The 19,925-nt window shown below is 37.5% G+C and overlaps 1 protein-coding gene across 3 annotated transcripts in view; it reads right to left on the bottom strand.

Moving 5' to 3' along the window:
- SYCP2 (synaptonemal complex protein 2) overlaps window positions 1-19,925 on the bottom strand; it is a gene marked incomplete at its 5' end in the record, with an annotated part of 71,634 nt that overhangs the window by 27,023 nt on the left and 24,686 nt on the right. For all 3 annotated transcript variants that reach the window (XM_082746732.1, XM_082746733.1, XM_082746734.1), the window contains 10 exons: window positions 2,959-3,398; window positions 3,540-3,673; window positions 4,200-4,257; window positions 4,552-4,621; window positions 6,474-6,631; window positions 7,486-7,585; window positions 10,887-11,033; window positions 11,467-11,541; window positions 12,728-12,876; window positions 18,392-18,452. In XM_082746732.1, coding sequence (XP_082602858.1) covers window positions 2,959-3,398; window positions 3,540-3,673; window positions 4,200-4,257; window positions 4,552-4,621; window positions 6,474-6,631; window positions 7,486-7,585; window positions 10,887-11,033; window positions 11,467-11,541; window positions 12,728-12,876; window positions 18,392-18,452 — 1,392 coding nt within the window. The remainder of the gene's footprint in view (window positions 1-2,958; window positions 3,399-3,539; window positions 3,674-4,199; window positions 4,258-4,551; window positions 4,622-6,473; window positions 6,632-7,485; window positions 7,586-10,886; window positions 11,034-11,466; window positions 11,542-12,727; window positions 12,877-18,391; window positions 18,453-19,925) is intronic.

Here is a 19,925-nt window from a genome sequence, read left to right on the forward strand (position 1 = left end):
CAATTTAAAATAAAAACTGAGAACATTCAGCATTCAGACAAAAGAACCTACTTCCCTTGCATCTGAAGAACTAAACAGCAGCTACAACTAGAAAGAAGAATAGCATACTAAGAAACAAGAGAAAGTGACCCAAAAGGATTTTGTTTAAGAATAAAGTAGCCAAATAAGGCACAGAAAGTGAACTGCAGATTAAAGACAAAATAAAAAGCCTGGTCCAGACAAAGGAAATGATGTCTAATTATAAATAACAAAAGCAAATTATCTATTAAGTATTTCATTTGCATATTTAGATGCTCCAATAGATGGACATTTTATATCAACTCTAGAAATTTGGCTCTCCAGGTATTAATACCACTCTGGAAAATAAATGAAAATAGAAGCCTATAAAACCTGGATCTTCTAGACCTAAATGTGAAACAGGAATCTATCAAAATCCTTGAGGAAAACATAGGCAGCAACCTTTTGCCCTCAGCTGCAGCAGCTTCCTTCTAGAAACATCGCCAAAGGCAAGGGAATCAAGGGCAAAAATGAACTATTGGGACTTCATCAAGATAAAAAGCTTTTGCACAGCAAATGAAACAGTCAACAAAACTAAAAGACAACTGACAGAATGGGAGAAGATGTTTGTAAATGACATATCCGATAAAGGGCTAGTATCCAAACTCTATAAAGGACTTATCAAACTCAACACCCAAAGAACAAATAATCCAGTCAAGAAATGGGCAGAAGACATGAACAGATATTTCTCCAAAGAAAACATACAAATGGCCAAAAGACACATGAAAAAGTGCTCAACACCACTCAGCATCAGGGAAATCCAAATCAAAACTGCAGTGAGATACCACCTGACCCAGTCATAATGGCTAAAATTAGCAAGTCAGGAAAGAACAGGTATTGGCAAGGATGTGGAGAAAGGGGAACCTTCCTACACTGTTGGTGGGAATGTAAGCTGGTACGGCCACTCTGGAAAACAGCATGGAGATTCCTCAAAAAGTTGAAAATAGAGCTACCCTATGACCCAGCAATTGCACTACTGGGTATTTACTCCAAAGATACAAATGTAGTGATCCGAAGGGCACGTGCACCCCAACGTTCACAGCAGAAATGTCCACAGTAGCCCAATGTCCATCAACAGATGAATGGATAAAGAAGATGTGGTACACACACACACACACACACACACACACACACACACACAGGAATATTATGCAGCCATCAAAAAAACCAATATGGAGTATTATGCAGCCATTAAAACCCCCTCATATATTTATATATGTGTGTATAATGGAATACTATGCAGCCATCAAAAACCCCCTGAAATCTTGCCATTTGCAACAATGTGGATAGAACTAGAGAGTATTATGTTAAGTGAAATAAGTCAATCAGAGAGGGACTATTATCATATGATCTCACTGATTTGAGGAATTTGAGAAATAAGACAGGATCATAAGGGAAGGAAGGGGGAAAATGAAACAAGACAAACCAGAGAGTGAGACAAATCTTAAGAGACTTTTGGTCCCAGGAAACAAACTGAGGGTTGCTGGAATGGAGGGGGCGGGAGGGATGGGGTGGTGGGGTGATGGGCACTGGGGGGGGCATGTGCTATGGTGAGTGCTGTGAAAAGTATAAGCCTGATGAATCACAGACCTGTATCCCTGAAACAATACATTGTAAGTTAAAAACAAAACAAAAACCCCCCCTGGATCTTCTAAAGAAGAGTGAAAAACAGATTCTATCCCTGGCAGTGGAAAGTATTCTAATTAAAAAGTTTTCTGGGGCACGTGGGTGGCTCAGTCAGTTATGACCTGCCTTCGGCTCAGGTCATGATCCTAGAGTCCTGGGATTGAGCCCTGCGTCAGGATCCCTGCTCAGGAGGGAATCTGCTTCTCTCTCTGGCCCTCACCCCACTCATGCTCTCTCTAAATAACATTCTCTCTCTCAAATAAATAAATAAAATCTTTAAAAAATTAAAAAAATACTTTCTTTTAAAAAAGTTATTAAAATGTATCTTAATAGCAATGACCAAAGATATTTATAGTAACTACTACAAAAAGTAAACTTTTGATCTAAAGTATGGTGAAGATGAGCTTAAACTGTCCTAGAGCATCCCACAGATGATGAATCTGAAGGAGAAGGTAAAGACTCCAGTGGGGATGAGCAACAGGACAGTGGAAGACAGTCTCCTACACTCCACCTACATTTTTTCTTCTCATTTGACAAAACCTGTCAAACTCTAATGCAATAATCCAAGAAATGGTTTCAGATGCTACTACTATGTGCAAAACTGAACGGGGCCATGCAAGAAAATGAATGACGAATAAACATAGTCTTTACACTCTAATAGGTTAAAACAAGGAGAAAAATAGATACAAATAATCACTTTTTAAAAGAAAGGTAAGGGGCGCCTGGGTAGCTCAGTGGGTTAAAGCCTCTGCCTTCAGCTTAGGTCATGATCCCAAGGTCCTGGAATCAAGCCCCGCATCGGGCTCTCTGCTCAGCAGGGAGCCTGCCTCCCCTCCTCTCTCTCTCTGCCTGCCTCTCTACCTACTTGTGATCTCTGTCTGTCAAATAAATAAATAAAATATTTTTTAAAAAATAAAAAAAATTAAAAAAAGGTAAGCACCACAAGAGAAACACAGACAGTTCTATATACTCAAAGCATCTGCAGGACAGAGAGGAAGAAAACCATCAGGAGGACACAAGGAGCTGCAGGGTGCCTTCATGCCACACCTATTTGCACACCTGCCCTGCACCTGTGGGCACAGCGGTTGGGAGGGGGGCCAGGGACAAGGATGAGGAGAGGGAGTTCAGGAGGCACTCATTCTCAGACTGGAGACTTAAAGATCCTGGTCTTACAAATGTTAAATCTGCAGCAACCCATCAAGCTTCCTTCGCTGTCTTATGTTATTAGCTGGGCATATTATAGGGGTGCAGAAACCAAACACACTGAAAACTCACCATTTTTTTTGGTCTCAGATCCCAGGAATTAAGTTCTGACGTTAATTTTTTCCCTGATTTTCTATGACTTTTCACATTTTTTCTAGGAGAAGGGCTCTTATCACAAACAGCAGGATTCACATCTTTTGACAGTATGTATTTCTTCCTATAGATCAGAGATTCTTCGACTGTCTTATTTAGGAGAACAGACTTAAAAGTAGTTTCAGATTCAATATGCCAATCACTTTGCTTGGTATTTTCAGTGCTTTTCTGCTCCGAATGTTTAGGATGATTTAGTCGTTGCTGAGTGTCTCTTTTGCAAACTCCTACTTCTGCTTTCTCTATTTTGTTATGCTGCATTTTTTTTTTCTTATATCGCACCTTTCCTGTTTCTTCAGAATTATCCTCAGATATGGAAGAGGATGATTTTTGTTTCTTAAGTTTTTTGTTGACAGTTACACCTAGTGGAAAAATAAAAACCAATCCTTATTAAATTAATAAACTGGTAATACATAAATTGGTTAAAATAAAAAATATTAGACATTCCAAGAAATTAGTATTTCTCTGAGCTACTATTGTATACAGAGAAAATGCTGTTTCACCTTGACTGAATGTGTCTCCTGATGAAGTGCCTGCCCTTTGGTTGTTACACAAATTAATATTTGTTACAGGAGTCCAGCATGACCATTTGGAGGGCATTTTATTTCCACAGATGTTGCCCGAAACACCAGGTAACCTGGAAAATAAAATAACTTGCTTAATGTATTACAAAACATTAGCCTATGACTCTGACATGAGACTGTGATTTTTTGTTTAGTCAGTGTTTACCGATAGCAATTTATTAGTGAAGTATGAAAACATTTTGCTAAGTCATTATGAAATTTAAAACTTACTATGTAATTGATCAGATTAAAAACTATAAAAAAGTTCCATTATTGCTATTATTTGGTATCTACTTAAAGGTATCTCAAATATATCTCACATATCTTACATGTTCTACTGTGTATTTAAACTAGGTTAAATTTCTTCACATTCATAATTATTTAAAAAATCTCATTCATTTTAAGTCTCAATTTGGGAAAGAGTTGTTGGTGGCTATGAAAAAACACAGACTAATCAGCACAGTAACACTTGAGCTGATTAGTGCTAGAGCCAATACTACATTCTAAGAATATAAATGCCTTTTCTTTTATATTAATTACATTTATGTAAAAACAACATTAATATATACTAACTTATTTGATGGTTTTCTTCATACTTACATAGGCTTATCTATTTTCTCCACTGCCTGGGAATCTGGAGCAACATCCTGCAGGTCATCTAAATTAAACAAAACAAAAATTACGGCATTTTCAATTTTTTGTGCAGTTGGCAGGGTAAAATGGGAGTTGGTATAAAAGTTGATCAAGATTCACCTATTAGGATACAGAGATCGATTTTCTTAGAAATAGAGACTGTATTATATTTCCTTGTAACTCTAAGCCCCTTTCATAAATCCAAATGCATTCATTATAAATCTTTTTCAAATCAATGAAGCCAATGGAGTTAAAGGGAAATATGAAATGATTACATTTTTTTAAAGAGAAAGTGAAATTAAACCAAGAAAGTACTTACTAATATTTTGGTTTGGGAATTCAATGTTCTTATTCTCTTTCTTCCCTACAACTTTAGCAGTTTCGATGTGCTATAACACATAGAAAACACAGTAATGTAAATTTAAATCAAGGGATTACATGAAAACAACTCTTAGAAGTCAGAGTATCAAAGTTTAACATTTAAAATAATTTGCCTTGTTACTAAAAGTTGGATAGTACTTCTATGGTTTCATGAAGGTTATGCCCATTCCAGAATACTGTTTACCTTAAAACACAAGAAAATAATTTTCATTACAGACAGGGCAGAAGAGCCTACAAACTTTCTGACCTCATCCACAGCTAGTACAGTAATTCCATTCTCATCTGTAACTGACAATTTCTAGAATCACCATGGCACATCTACTGCAGTTGATCTCACAACCTGTATCTACTGTCTTTTCACTAACATATACACAAGGTTTGGCAATTCTAGACTATTAAAGGATTCTGTAAAGTTGTGGCCACTGAACAGGTAACTTCTTGTCTCCACCAAGCTTCCCTCTTTTCATAGCCACAGATCTGATGATAATCTGCCATCACACTCGGAAATACATGCCCTCCAGGCTAAGATGTGGTGCCTCATGCCGGCTGTCCTCCCTACGTGGTCTAGCGGGCACTTCTCCACCCCAGGACAGGAGCAGTTGGGCGAGCATGAAGGCACATGCTGCTGTTCTAATGACAGAAGGGCTCCCCTGACTGGTACAAGCAAGTACAGGCCTTGGATGCCCACAATCCTACCACACTCTGGACCACGCCACAGCACTGAACAACAGCACCCTAAGAATGGAACATTTAGCCAATTAATTTGAACAATTAGTTTTGACTTTTTTCCTTGAGTATCTTCAACCGCCATTCATCCTTTGGCCACATGACCTTTTTTTTTTTTTTTTTTTAAATCTACTACCTATCCTTTCTTACGGCGCTCTGTTGGAGAAAATGACACATATTTCTGATCTGATGCCATGATAAAATTCAGTCTTAAACTGAAAGGGCCTTCAACCTAACACCTTTACTTATTCTTCATTATCCTTCACTCGCCCTCCCCATTATCTCTTCGTAACGGCTTCACGTCTTTACATGTCCCTGAGCCCACTACTTGAGCTTCCGGCCAAGACATATTCACCGTGTTCACCTCACACTTCAGATGAAACAAAACTATTAGGCATTTGTCATCTACAAACTTACTTATCTGTATCTCCAAACCTCCTTTATCTCTCCAAGAAATAACTTTCTGTTAGTTACTCTCTGTTTTGTCCTTTCCACTAGCTGGAATGAATGCCCTTCTCCTTCATGTCCGCTTCACCAATCGTTATTGACCGTTCAAAACCCAACTCACTCTCCCTCTCCTTAAAGAGCATCTCCTGATCTTCACCCTCCCCTCCAGCTATGGAGTTAGGTAACTGCCCCTCCACTAGTTTCCTACTGCATCCTATGTGTACAATATGAGAACATTTACACAATATTATAATTATCTTATTAATTTGTCTGATTTCCACACTAGACTTTGAGATACCTAAGGACAGAGTCCACTTGTATCTTATATTTCTAGCAGCCACTAACTTGTATAATAAACTAAAGAATGATGCCAAGTTCATTTCTCCTACTGAATACATTAATCAGAGTTATACTGAATGGATATTCCTCAATTTTACTGTTAGCCTAATAAGTGGATCCTGTCAGAAGGAACTGACTTTCAAGAACAATAAATCACACACACACACACACACACACATATACATGTGTATATATATATATATGTGTATGTGTGTGTGCATATATATACACAACGTGATGATGCTTTAAACAAAGTGAAGCCCTTTCTGCTTGCAAAAGAAATTAGCTCAATATGTATTTCTACAATGACTTGATATATTTTAAAAAATGTTTTCAAAGTAAAATTACTTTGTCTGTATTAGCTCCAGTATTTCTTCCTTCAGATGGTCTAGATACAAGAGATACAGCATTGTCCACTCCACTTTGTGAGGTTTTAGGTACATCGGGTTTTTCTGCAGAACCCATCACTTGCAATGGTGGTTTAATTCTTCCTCTTCGAGGTGTTGCTAAAAGGGGGAACAAAGGGCGGCTACATTTATAGGGCTTCTAAAATTACATATTGCTATTGCTGAGGTACTTTTCAGATGAGGAAGGTAAAGAAGGAAGGTGCTAGGATAGGTCCCACGTTTCTGGTTTAGATGAATAAATGGATACAGATGCCCTTTACCAAGGTAAGAAATAGACAAAAAACTTGGTAGGGAGGGTGGAAAGAGGAATTACTGTGGAGCCTACTGGACATCAGATACTTGCCCAGTAGGCAACTGGATTTTGGGAACAGAGGTCACTATTAAATTGTCATATAGATTAAAGAAGACTGTGACTTATAGAAGCTAGTATATAGTATTATTTTTCGATTTGTATTTAGTCCTTAGTGTGTAGCAGGCACTGTCTAAATGTTTCACAATATTTCTCATTGAGTGAATGATTTTCATTTAGTCTTCTAAACAACCTGATAAGATAGACACTTTAGTTCCATTTTATAAAGAGAAAACTGGTTCTAAACTTACCTGGCGGACAATCTGTACAAAGCACACAACTGGGGGGAAGGGAAATAAGCACAAGCATCCTGATTAATTCGATGTTTTGTCCACTATGTTACAGCTGACTCCCACTTAAATAGCAATAAATTATTGATGCTGGCTATTAATATGTTAAAAATGTTATATGATAATAACCAATATGCCTTTGTTAGAAATTTGAAATTTCTTGACAATTAGAAGACATTTGTAGTTCGTAAATTAACAATTTCTGTATCCCCAACTTATCCTCTATGTAAATTATGCCCAGAATATCTCTGAATTTAAAAATGCTTGTTTAAAAAATATGTTTATTAGAAGTCTTTTAAGACTAAACAACTTACATGTGTTGATTAAAAGTACTGGACTTCTCACAGTGTATCTGTCCGCACCAGGAACAATCATTGATGCTTCAGACATTTTTCTTTTGCTAGGAGTAGTTCTCTGAAATCACGAGAAGCAGCGAGAGTAAAAACACACTCTCTTTTGAAATTACTCTATGATTTTATCTGTAATATTTTACTTGACTACACACAAAATATATATGGTACCCTTTTTTTAAAGATTTTATTTATTTATTTATTTATTTATTTATTTATTTATTTGACAGAGAGAGAGAGAGAGAGAGAGATCACAAGTAGGCGGAGAGGCAGGCAGAGAGAGAGAGAAGGAAACAGGGCCTGATGCGGGACTCCATCCCAGGACCCTGAGATCATGACCTGAGCCAAAGGCAGGGGTTTTAACCCACTGAGCAACCCAAGTGCCCTATATGGTACTTTTTAAAAAGATTTTATTTATGCACTTCAGAGACAGATGGAGAGAGCGAGAGAGAAAGCACAAGCAGGGGGAAGAGCAGAGAGGGAGGAACAAGGAGATTCTGTGCTGAGCGCACGACTGAAACCAAGAGCTGGACATTCAACCGACTGCACCACCCAGGTTCCCCGATCTGTGGTATTTTATAAACAACATAATATCCATAAGTATCTGTGTTTTAGATTGACTTAGAAGGTTTTACCCTAATATTTGGTATTGAATAGGTAGCCCAAACAAGGAATGTTATTTTAACAAATATTTATAGAATATCCCAGACATGTGAAATACAGCACCTTTATATGCTAGCTGAAAATATTTTATTGATACTGAGTGTATCTATAACCAATGGCTCAGTTTCTTATTCTATTTCAGTGTATGTTTGGATATGTATTTATGTAAATTTATGTAAATTTGCAAATGCTTTCATAATATTTAGCATTCTTCAAAACTTTTCACACATTTTTAAAAACTGTATTAACATTCTGTGAGGACTAAAGTGACTTTGGAGTAAAAAGTTGCTATAGGAATTCAGAGACTCAACAGCACCGTAGCTGGCGGTTCAAGTAAAGATGTTCATTTTCTAACTTCATCCTAGAGTCACTGAACAGAAGTGGAGAGGAGTCTCAGAGGACGCCATGACAGGGAATAAACAGACAAACTATTAAGGTGCAGAGGAGAGCTCTTTTTCAAAAGGCACCTGCCCCTAAGACTAAGAAAAAAAATACTGCAGGACTTTTTAACAGGTCTGTAAACGGGGTGTGGAGGAGGGGTGAAAGGAAAGAAAACCTGGGAATTCTGTGATTAGTCAGAAAACAAACTACTGAAACAATGCATTCCTCAAGAAAAGACAATTCCTAGCAGCATAGTGAATGGGACCGGGAAGTTACCTATTCATATAAATGCTTCAAACAGTCAATCCTTAACAAAAACATGGTGGTATTTAATAACAGGGTACTGTTTCTCAGAGATCTTGAGTTCTAGAGTTTATGACTCCATAAGTTTAAGGTAAGGTGCCCTAGGAATCAGCATTTTAAATAAGTACTTGTGTTATGACTTTGATATAAAAACACAGAAAATGGCTTTTATAATTTAATTGTCCAAGAAATACAGAAGATGGAATTTTTCATTTAAGGACGGATATAAGACTAATGGGAAAAAAAACAGTGAATAACACCAACAGGAAAAAATGTATGGAAGAACCTCTGAGAGTTAAAGTTGCCTAAGGGTGAGAAATTAGTAAAAACTAAAACAGGAAAATGTCCATGAAGAAAAGCGAAAATCAAGACTTGCAAACGTAACAGCACATTAAACGAGGGAAGGTAAACAAAAGGACAAACAGCATGAATGAGGTATAGAGGCAAGAATTAGTGTCACGTTAAAAGGGGCAGGAAAGGGCGCCTGGCTCTCTCAGCTGGTTGAGCGACTGCTTTCAGCTCGGTCAGGATCCTGGAGGCCCTGGCTCAGCGGGGGGTCTGCTTCGTCCTCAGACCTTCCCCCTCTCAGGCTCGCTCTCCCTCATACTCTCTCTCTCTCAAATAAATAAAATCTTAAAAAGAGGCAGGAAAGCAGTTAACCTTACTAACGTGGTGGCTGTGCAGAGTAAAAGGAATTCGTAGAAGGACTCAGAACTGAGTCAATATTTAGATGCAGGGAGATAAACACAGAGATGCCACAACTCTGGGCGGAATACAACACGGACTGTGGGATTAAGAAAAGCCGGGGAAGGGGCGCCTGGGTGGCTCAGTGGGTTAAGCCGCTGCCTTCGGCTCAGGTCATGATCTCAGGGTGTTGGGATCGAGTCCCGCATCGGGCTCTCTGCTCAATAGGGAGCCTGCTTCCCCCTCTCTCTCTCTCTGCCTGCCTCTATGCCTACTTGTGATCTCTCTCTGTCAAATAAATAAATAAAATCTTAAAAAAAAAAAAAAAGAAAAAGAAAAGCCGGGGAAGGAATACCACATGGGGCAGGTCACAGAGTCAAAGGCCAATGAGGAGGCTGCTGGGCTGGGCTGGGTGTGCTCAAATGAGTAAGGGCTAAAGGAACGAGGAGGAAAGAATGCGTGAGGTACTATGAAAGAACCATCCCGAGTACCTTGGTGTTGGGGGAGAGGAGGCGGGATTCGGGATACTATCGGAAAATTAATGGTGGCATTATTGAAGGGTGGAGGCAGATGCACATTTGAAGCAAAAAATGAAAGAGTTTGAGGTTAGACTTCAGGAAAAGAAGAGACATACCAAAGGAAACATTCAAAGAGTAAGTAGAGATTTCACTGCAGCACTTGGAAGAGTGGTCTGGTGTAAGAGCTGAAACTATGCACACGAAGGAAGCTCTTTAAGGGATAGGGCATAGAGACGTTCAGGAAGCTGAGTTGAGCTTTCGGAGCAAAATATCTCTGATGTAGTCACAGAAGCAGGAAGAAAACTAAAAGGCTAACAGAAATCAAAGAAGAAAAGGACATTAAGAAAGCGCTGTTCGCTTTGTCAAGTGTCACACCGAGACAGGAAGTCTGAGAACTGGTTCGGCTGAATGTGGCCTAGAGGAGAGCCTCCACCAGCAGCAGCAGGAGGAAAAAGAACTTAATACTTAGTTTTCTTTCCTTGTGCAAATAGAGAGACCATTACTTACAGATTCGTATTCTCGTAACAGCCAAAAGCAAATACAGACAGGATAAATGTAACAAGGGTACTTTCTTACACATTTCTAACTTGGAATTTGCAAGTGTATAGTATACCTTGTCTTGACCCTCTTACCCTGCACATAAACACAATTGCTAAAACACTATCTTTTGTTTGCATGTGTAAAAGGCAGAGGAAATATTCTGAATGTTACTGATGAAGGCCATTAAGGTGAATTCTAGATGCTTCTTTCTATATTGTATGTCACAATGATTTGACCTGTGCTGTTTTATAAGCAGCTATTTGAGACCATATTTACCTCAAGCTGACTATTCTTTTTGTCCCCTTGATTACTGTTTTTGATGTATTTTGAAGGTTTAGCAAATTCCTTTTGGGAATTGGGTTTTTCTTTCAAAGCAATGAGTTCCTCTTCAATGGGTGAGGTTTGACTTTCTGGCACTAGAATCTGTTGGAGAATGTGGAGAAAAGTATTTCAAACTGCAAACCACAAGAAGTTCTCAAAAATCACTGGGTATCTTAATAAAGCATCCATTCGTCCCACACTTACAAAAGTCAATTCTTCCTGTTTTCTATGTACTTAGTCCCACATAGTGTCCCAACAAAAAGCACCCACATTTTCGAATGTCAACAGACATAAAACAAGCTTTGGCATTAGTGGCAGGACATACATACCTAATTTTTAAAGTTACCAAAATAACTATCTTCTGTTCTAAAATAAGTGATCTTTAATAACATGTTTAAAAAATCATATACCTTATTGGAGCTCTATATGTTGAGACAATTTGTTTTTTAGATATTCACCCTCCAACATCATACTGTGCAATTATTTAGGGTTCAACCTTGTCCAGTGATGAAAACCAAGTAAGTCAGACACATACCTGTGATCCACTTGCATCGAAAAGTATATGCACAGATGTTTTGGCAATGGAAATACCTTGTTTTCTGGTAAATTCCTAAAATTAAATTAATTCATCGTAATGTTATTTTCTCCCAGCTCCTTCCATGTTAATACAATTGTTTCCTGTTTCCTTTCTAAACTCCCAAATCCTCTCAAATCTTTCTTTTGTATGCCCTTTCTTTTGTATGTAAATACCCTTCTCCACACAGTCTCTATTTTTCTTCACCATAAATCTTCTGCACTGCTATGAACTGAATGTGTCCCCCTAAATTCATATATTGAAACCTAATCCCCAAGGTGATGGTATTAGGAAGTGGGGCCTCTGGCAGGTGATTGGATCATCAGGACAGCGCCCTCGTGAATGGGATCTATGTCCCTATAAAATGAGACCCCAAGAACTCCCTCACCCTTTCTGCCACATGAAGACACAGTGAAAAGACAGCTACTGTGAACCAAGCAGTGGGCCCTCACCAGAAAATAAGTCTGCTGGTACCTTGATCTTGGACTTCTAGACTCTAGAACTATGAGAAATAAATGGAAATAAATGGGAAGGAAGGAAGGAGGGGGAGAAGAAAGGAAAGAAAGAAAAGAAAGGAAAGAAAAGAAAGTAGGTCCGTCATTTTAAGCCTCCCAGTCTACGGTATTTTTGTTACAGCAGCCTGAACAGACTAAGCTCGTCAACAGAGTAGCTCCCTGAAACAGAACATCAATTGTCACCTTACTGATTCATGATGTCTTCCACAGTCCTAGAACACATCTTCCCTAAATTTCACCCATCAACTTCCAAGGCCATTTCAGGCCCCATCTGAATGAACAGCCTTTCCTTCAAATCTGAATCTTAATGAGCAATCTCTTTTCTCAACTTCTATACCTGCCCCTTATTTACTTCTTCTGAGGTAGATTCTGTATTTCTCACAAAAAAATGTTTAATATCTTAAAAACATGGTCTTGCCTCAATTCACTTTGTAAACACCTAGCAGGAATTCATTAACCATTTTGAATACTGCAGCTTATTTTGTCTTCTGAGATTCTAACAGCTGTCTCAAGGATATGGCTAACAATCTGATGGCTATTCCATAATAAAAATTCAAAGAACTAAAAATCAATATGTCATTTTAAGAATTCTAAGGGAAAAAAATCAATGAAATTTATAGCCCCACGTAACTGCAATTTTCCAGAGTTATGAAAATATTAAAAAGAATTTTATGAAAATAGATATTAAAAGGAATTTAAACACTTACCTTATATTTATTTGCACCAAAAATTTTTTGTGTCACATTAGTGATTTCTAATGATGCGTCAAAATACAAAAGCAATTCTTTCCCTTCTCTTTTACTAATTTTTACTATGTTTTTCAAAATTATGGTCAGTAGCTTCTTCGATTCTCTCACTGCATACAAACAGATCACATTGATTAGTTTATATTCATTTCTATGATACCACTCTCTAGGTATACTATAAGTAAGAAAGTCACATAGCGTATTAATTAAATTGAAGTGAAATAACATTAACTTTTAGGATTTAACAATCAATTTCAGTGTTAACTACGTATGCAAACAAATCAATTTATTATTCAGAATCTCAGTTTCCTGACCTATAAATTATAAGCTAATACAATAATTAATGAGCTAAAGCCCAAATAGGTTCTGGACACTAACAGGTTCCTAATAAATATTCCTAGAACACATCTAAGAAAACTATTTGCTAAATTTAAAAGAGGCAAACAAAGAAAATAACTTTAGTTCCGTACATAACTGTTTTTCTAGGCATAAACATATATTTAAGCACTTCTCTTAAATCCAGCTGTTACAAACAAGTTGACAGTAAACAACAGTCAAAAACCTTTAGGGCCAGGAAACTGAAGAAGAGTCAGTGCGACTCCTCCATTAATTTGACTGATACACTGAAAATACTGGAAGTGCCAGTTTTTAAGAGGTATTCACCACCCTTCCTCCCAGTATTCACCAAAGAATCATCTGGCATCCAATTAGCGTGCCTGTATTAGTGTATGTAGGCCACTTGTGGCTCTGTCCTACTTCGGATGGTGCGTCTGTTGATGACTGTCAAGTGGCCACGCTGGCCCCTAATGTGTACTTTTGGGCAGGAGGAAACCATCCTGAAGGAGATGGAGCATGCCAAGTAGAAAAGTTTGTCTCTACTTCGAGAAAAGTTCTACTGGCTACTTCAGGACCTAACCTATAGGACAAATGTCCCCACTGGCTATAAAATTCTGATTCCTGAGAGGCTTACTCAAGCAGAATATGTGTTCTATGTTTTTGCAACTATGTGGTCATGAAAAACTTCTGCAGTAATGTCCTTTGATGGCTTTCGGAATTACTAATTGCTTGAAGACAGTGGTGACAGTTTCTAACTCAAAGAGTGCTGGTGGTTTCATTTTGGAAAAAAAAAAGTCATGTGTTTCAACAGTAACAAGTTTTCAGGCTTTAGAGATGAAAGTTTGGGTGGCTTTGGAAACAACAATGTCTTGAATTCTGATGAATATTAGAAAACTTATAATCCTTATGGATATTTTGATTATTATTTTGTTCAGATGATTTTTTTCTACAGCTTGCCATGAAATTGTAGTAAATACAATATTTTTTTTACTGCTTACCTAAACATGGTATTAGAATTACTTCTAATATTGCTGAATGTTTTGCACTTTTTTGTACAAATATTCTCCACATATACTGTGACACTCTATATAGAATCTATTGATATTTGTTATAATTTATTTTGGGCTTTGTTGAAATTTTTGGTATCTCCTGTAATATTTCTGAGATACCAAAAAATTTATTTTGCTGCCTGCTAAATAACCAAGTATTTGTGGGCACCTGGGAGGCACAGTCAATTGAGCATCTGACTCTTGGTTTTTTTGCTCAGGTCATGATCTCAGGGTTGTGAGATCGAGCCCTGTAATGGGTTCTGCACTCAGCTCAGAGTCTACTTGTGATTCTCTCTCCCTCTGCCTCTCCCCCCACTGCACATGGGCATGCATGCGCGTGCTCTCACTCTCTCTCAAATAAATAAATCTTTAAATTAGTCTAAGTACTTATAGATAAAACATATTTATATGAGATTCAAATGCACTATATGAATATAATATTTTCTCCTATGAAGGCATTTAGAAAATTTTTAGGATTACCCATGGAGCCTTTATTTAATAAATTCTTAATTTTATATATGAAGGGGTCTAACTGCCTGCAATCCATCATCGCTACTGCTTCCCCATCACCTCAGTCGGCAACTAATTAAATTCTTTTTCACTGTAAATATTGAGTTCCAGATTCTACTTTTGTTTCTTACTTCCATGTGTGCCCTTCATGTAAAAATTCACATACTGTCCGTTCCATACAGGTTACACCAGACTACTACTCTGCTACGAAGGACACCAAAGGATACACATGAACAGCTGGGTGAAGAGATACACAGTGTGAGGTCTGGAAGGGTCTGGAGCACAGGAGCACCTGTCCCTGAGAAGCTTAGGGTGCCCCGCCCTCCAGGCATGAAGGTTTATTCTTATTCACCAGCCAGGAAGCTCCAAAAAACCCCTTTTAATCCATACATAAAGAACTTAATTTTTTATAAAAGTGTCCTCATATAATTAGGAAGAGTTATATGTTGGAAAATAAATCTAAAAAATCAAGTTTTGCTATTAAAACAACGAAAATAACTTTTTTTGGCCCAATTATGTGCAACTATGTCTGCATGATGCAAAAGACAGAACTTTATTAGGAAGTGGTAGCAGTGATTAGCATGATAATATAGAGGAAAAAAGAAATTCAAAAAATGTTAAGAGAAATAAATGAACATGAAAAATGGTTAGTTGAGAGAGAAGAAACAATCAAGAATGCCTCCTTCTGGGGGACCTGGAAGGTTATCATACATTTTGTCAAAATAGGAAATAAAGGAGAAGTATATAGAACTTAGCTGGGAAATTAGGAAAAAAGATTCAAAAATAAAATTGTAGTCAACAGTGTCAAATGTGGGGGAAGGGTCATTATAAAGACTGAAAGTGTGCATACTGATATTAATAATAAAATTGGGGCACCTGGGTGGCTCAGTGGGTTAAGCTGCTGCCTTTGGCTTGGGTCATGTTCTCAGGGTCCTGGAATCGAGTCCCGCATGGGGCTCTCTGCTCAGCGGGGAGCCTGCTTCCTCCTCTCTCTCTCTGCCTGCCTCTTTGCCTACTTGTGATCTCTAAAAAAAAAAAAATTTTTTTTTAAAGATTTATTTTATTTATTTATTTGACAGAGATCACAAGTCGGCGAGAGGCAGGCAGAAAAAGAGAGGAGGAAGCAAGCTCCCCGCTGAGCAGAGAGCCCAATGCGGGACTCGATCCCAGGACCCTGAGATCATGACCAGAGTCGAAGGCTGTGGCTTAATCCATTGAGCCACCCAGGCGCCCCTAAAAAAAAAAATCTTTAAAAAAAAAAGTATGGGAGAAAACATTATGCTAAATGAAAAATGCCAGTCATGAAAAGATATATACTGTATGATTTCACTTAAAATAGTCAAATTCACAGAAGAAAAATGTAGAAGGGTGGCTGCCAGAGGCTGAGAGGATGGGGGTTAAAGGGAAGTTGTTTGAACAGGGATAGACTTATAATCTGGCAAGATGACAAAAGTTCTGGAGATCTGTTACACAACAATGTGAATATACTTAACACTACTGAACTATACACTTAAAAATAGTTAAGGTAGTAAATTTTATGTTGTATTTTTTAACCCCAATTTAAATACGTGGAAACTTATTTATATTACATATACTAACATAAATATGCATATACATAGGTATTGTTGAAAAGAAGTACCCAGAAAAAAAACTGCTATATGCTGTAAGACTCTATTTAAAGGAATTGCAGAAAATGTAAACTTGTCCGTGGTAGAGAAAACATCAGTGACCTCCTGGGGCTAAATCTTCCTGAGTATAGATCAAAAAGAGCATAAAGAACACCTAGGGGTACTGGATATATTTATTACCTTGAACTGCATAAGAGCTTCACATGTGTTTACACACATGAAGACTCACCAACTTCCTGAATCTGATGGAAGGTCATCTACAAAAAACCTTCAGCTAACATCATGTTTGAGGCTCAAATACTACATGTTCTTCCCAAAGCAAAGATCATGAAGAAGGCAAAGATGACCTCTTTTACCACTTCTATTCAATGCTGTACTAGAAGCTCTAGCTATTGCAGTAAGGCAAAGGTAGGAATAAAGGAGTGGGGGAGAATAAAGGGAGGGAAAAGTGGAGGGAGGGAGGAGAGGTGGGGGAGAGGGATAACGGAAGGAAGCTCATTAAGGAAGGGCATACGGATCAGAAAGGAAAAAGTGAAACCATATCTCTACTTGCAGATACCATGACCGACTGCCTAGAATATCCCCAGGAATCCACACTACAACTACTAGAACTAGATAGTGACTTGGCAAGTTTGTAGGATACAAGGTAAGTATTTAGAAATCAATTGTATTTTTACATACCAGCAGAAAATACCTGGAAAACGAAATTAAAGATCAATTCTATTTATAATCATGTAAGATTAAGATTGAAGATGTGGAAGTAAGTTCATCAAAGGATGCATACGATTTCTACACTGAAAACTACAAGGCACTGTTAAGTGAAATTAAAGACCTGAACAAATGTAAAGCTACACCATGCTTGTGGACTCAAATACTTAGCTACTGTTACAAGGTTGTTTCTCTCTCTATCAAACTACAGTTGCAACCACAAATCTAGCAGGCTTTTTATAGCAACTGATAAGTCAACTCTAAAAGATATATGGAAATACAGAAGGTCTAGAATTTCTAAAATAGCCTTGAAAAAAACCACAACGTTGGAAGACTTACACTATCTGATTTCAAGACTGACTATAAATCTACAAAAATTAAAACAGTGTGATACTTCTGCATAAGGAATGGCAAGCAGATCCATGGGGCGGAGTAGAGCTTCAAGAAGCAAAATGTGCACTTCTATCGGCCATTTGATTTTCAAATAGGGAACCAATGAAATCCAGTGGGGAAAGGAAAGCCTTTCATCAAACAGTCCTGTAATAACTGCATGTCCATATGAAAAAATGAACCTCAACTCCTGTATCATACCATAACCAAATGTTAATTTGAGATGGATCAAAATCCCAAACATAAAAGCTAAAACCACAAAGTTTTTTATAGACAAACAAAAGAACATCTTTGCGACTTGGTAATAGGCAAAAATGACTTAAGGCACACAAAGCAACAAGTACCATGGGAAAATGTGATCAAGTGAACTTGAAACTTAAAGACTTCTGCTCATGAAAGATATCCCTAAGAAAATAATTAAGCAAGATGCAGATGGGGAGAAAGTACTATTACACAGAACATCTATCTATCAGAAGACTGGTACCTGCATACGTAACAACTCAAAAACTTAATTAAAAAAAGACAGCCTAGTATAAAAGGATGAAATATTTAAATAGATACTTCACAAAGGAATATATATCAATGGTCACCAAGCAAATGCAAAATGACTAAAATATATCTTGATACCTGAATATGTAGTGGTACCACTCTGCAAGTTGTAGGACTTAGCCAGCAGTGTTATACAATTCCAGTTATATTTGTGTAGCAACTAGATGTTTGGATCCAATCAAACTAATAGGACGAAAGGCAAGAGCCTTGAACATATTGACAAGAAAGTAGTCATGGGTTTTAGACTAGATACAGAAAACAAGTTCAGGAAGGAGTTGAAAAATTGGGGTAGAGGAAATACAGGTTCAGGTAATACTGGCATCAAATTTATGAATGTGAATATATGAAAATTCTGACTTTGTTTTCATTAGTCTACTTTTTTTTGCAGAGAGCATGCAGTTGCTACCCCACACGATTGGAGTCAAGGGGAGAGTTAGAGAAAACAAGTTTAATACCTTCAATGCTGTATATTTGTACTTTATCCTCAGGGACAGTCACTGCTTCCCACTGATGATCCTTAAATAAAAACAAGTTTGACTATAAATAAATAATTTATTTCCGCTTTAAATCTTCTGTAAATACCAATTTAAAAATATAAAAGTTATTCAAACAATAAAGTTATTTTTATTATCACTAAGTAACACATTTCTTGATACATCAATTGATTGTGTAATACATTATAAAGCATCATATTTAATCTATTTGCTCACTTTTAAAAGGAAATGCTGGTATGATTTCATAGTATAATGCTATAATTTCTTGATTTTGACCAAAAAAGCAATCACTACCATTAATATTTATTAGAGGATATCTTTTTAAAAAAGTTACCAAATCCTGTCATTTATGCCTTTGAAAGAGTATGAAATCCTATGTAGTCCTCAATTCCCACTCACTGATTGACCGACTTAGATTCAAACACTGAATGCACATGAATAATCACCATATTTGCCCCTCCCCCTTCCATGTGATTTCACTGAGAATTTGTATAACTTAATAATACTGAATTCACAAAAAAAAAGCTACAGGAAAAATTAGGTTATCATTCCTAAAACATGAGATCCTAAAACCTTCCACTAATCTTGTAAGGAAAATAGATTCCCTTCTTTTGTTACTTAAGGGCATTTTATAGAAATTCACGCTGAACCCTCAGTCTCTTCACTAAGTCCCTCCACTTCTTTTCCTTAACTGAAACATGTCCAGATGCTGAGGGCACCACCACCGTCATGGCATCTCCAGGTAAGGTGCTAATTCTCCCATACCTCAAAGCCTCCAGGTCAGGAGGAAAGGGTTGCTACCCTCTTCTCTGCCACAAAGCTTTGAGCAACTTCTTATTTTCTATGGGTAAAAACACTTGCTCCTTTGAAGCACATGCAAAATGGTTGTTAACTTCAAAGCGATGCTTCCTGGTTCACTGCCTCCCCTTCTAAGAAATTTTTATATTATGGAAATGTTCATGATTTTTATTTATTTTTATTTTTTAACTTAAATGCAATTAACAGTGTATCATTACTTGCAGAGGTAGAGGTCAGTGATTCATCAGTCTGACATAACACCCAGTGCTTGTTACATCAGGTGCCCTCCTTAATGCCCATCACCCAGGTACCCCATCCCTCCACGCACCTCCCCTCTAGTCACCCTCAGTGTGTTTCCTATCAAGAGTCTCTTACGGTTTGTCTCCCTCTCTTATTTCATCTTGTTTTATTTTTTCCTCTCTTCCCCTATGATCGTCTGTTTTGTTTCTTAAACTCCACATACATGTGGAGATCATATGATAATTTTCTTCCTCTGATTGACTTATTTCGCTTAGCATAATACCTTCTAGTTCTATCTGCATCATTGTAAATGGCAAGATTTCATTTTTCTGATGGTTGAGTAGTATACACACACACACACACACACACACACACACACACACACACACAATGGAATACTGCTCAACCATCATAAAAAATGAAATCTTGCCATTTACATATATCTTACCATTTTATA

The sequence above is a fragment of the Mustela nivalis genome (genome assembly GCF_964662115.1).
Source record: "Mustela nivalis genome assembly, chromosome: 8".
In the NCBI taxonomy this organism is placed as follows: domain Eukaryota; kingdom Metazoa; phylum Chordata; class Mammalia; order Carnivora; family Mustelidae; genus Mustela; species Mustela nivalis.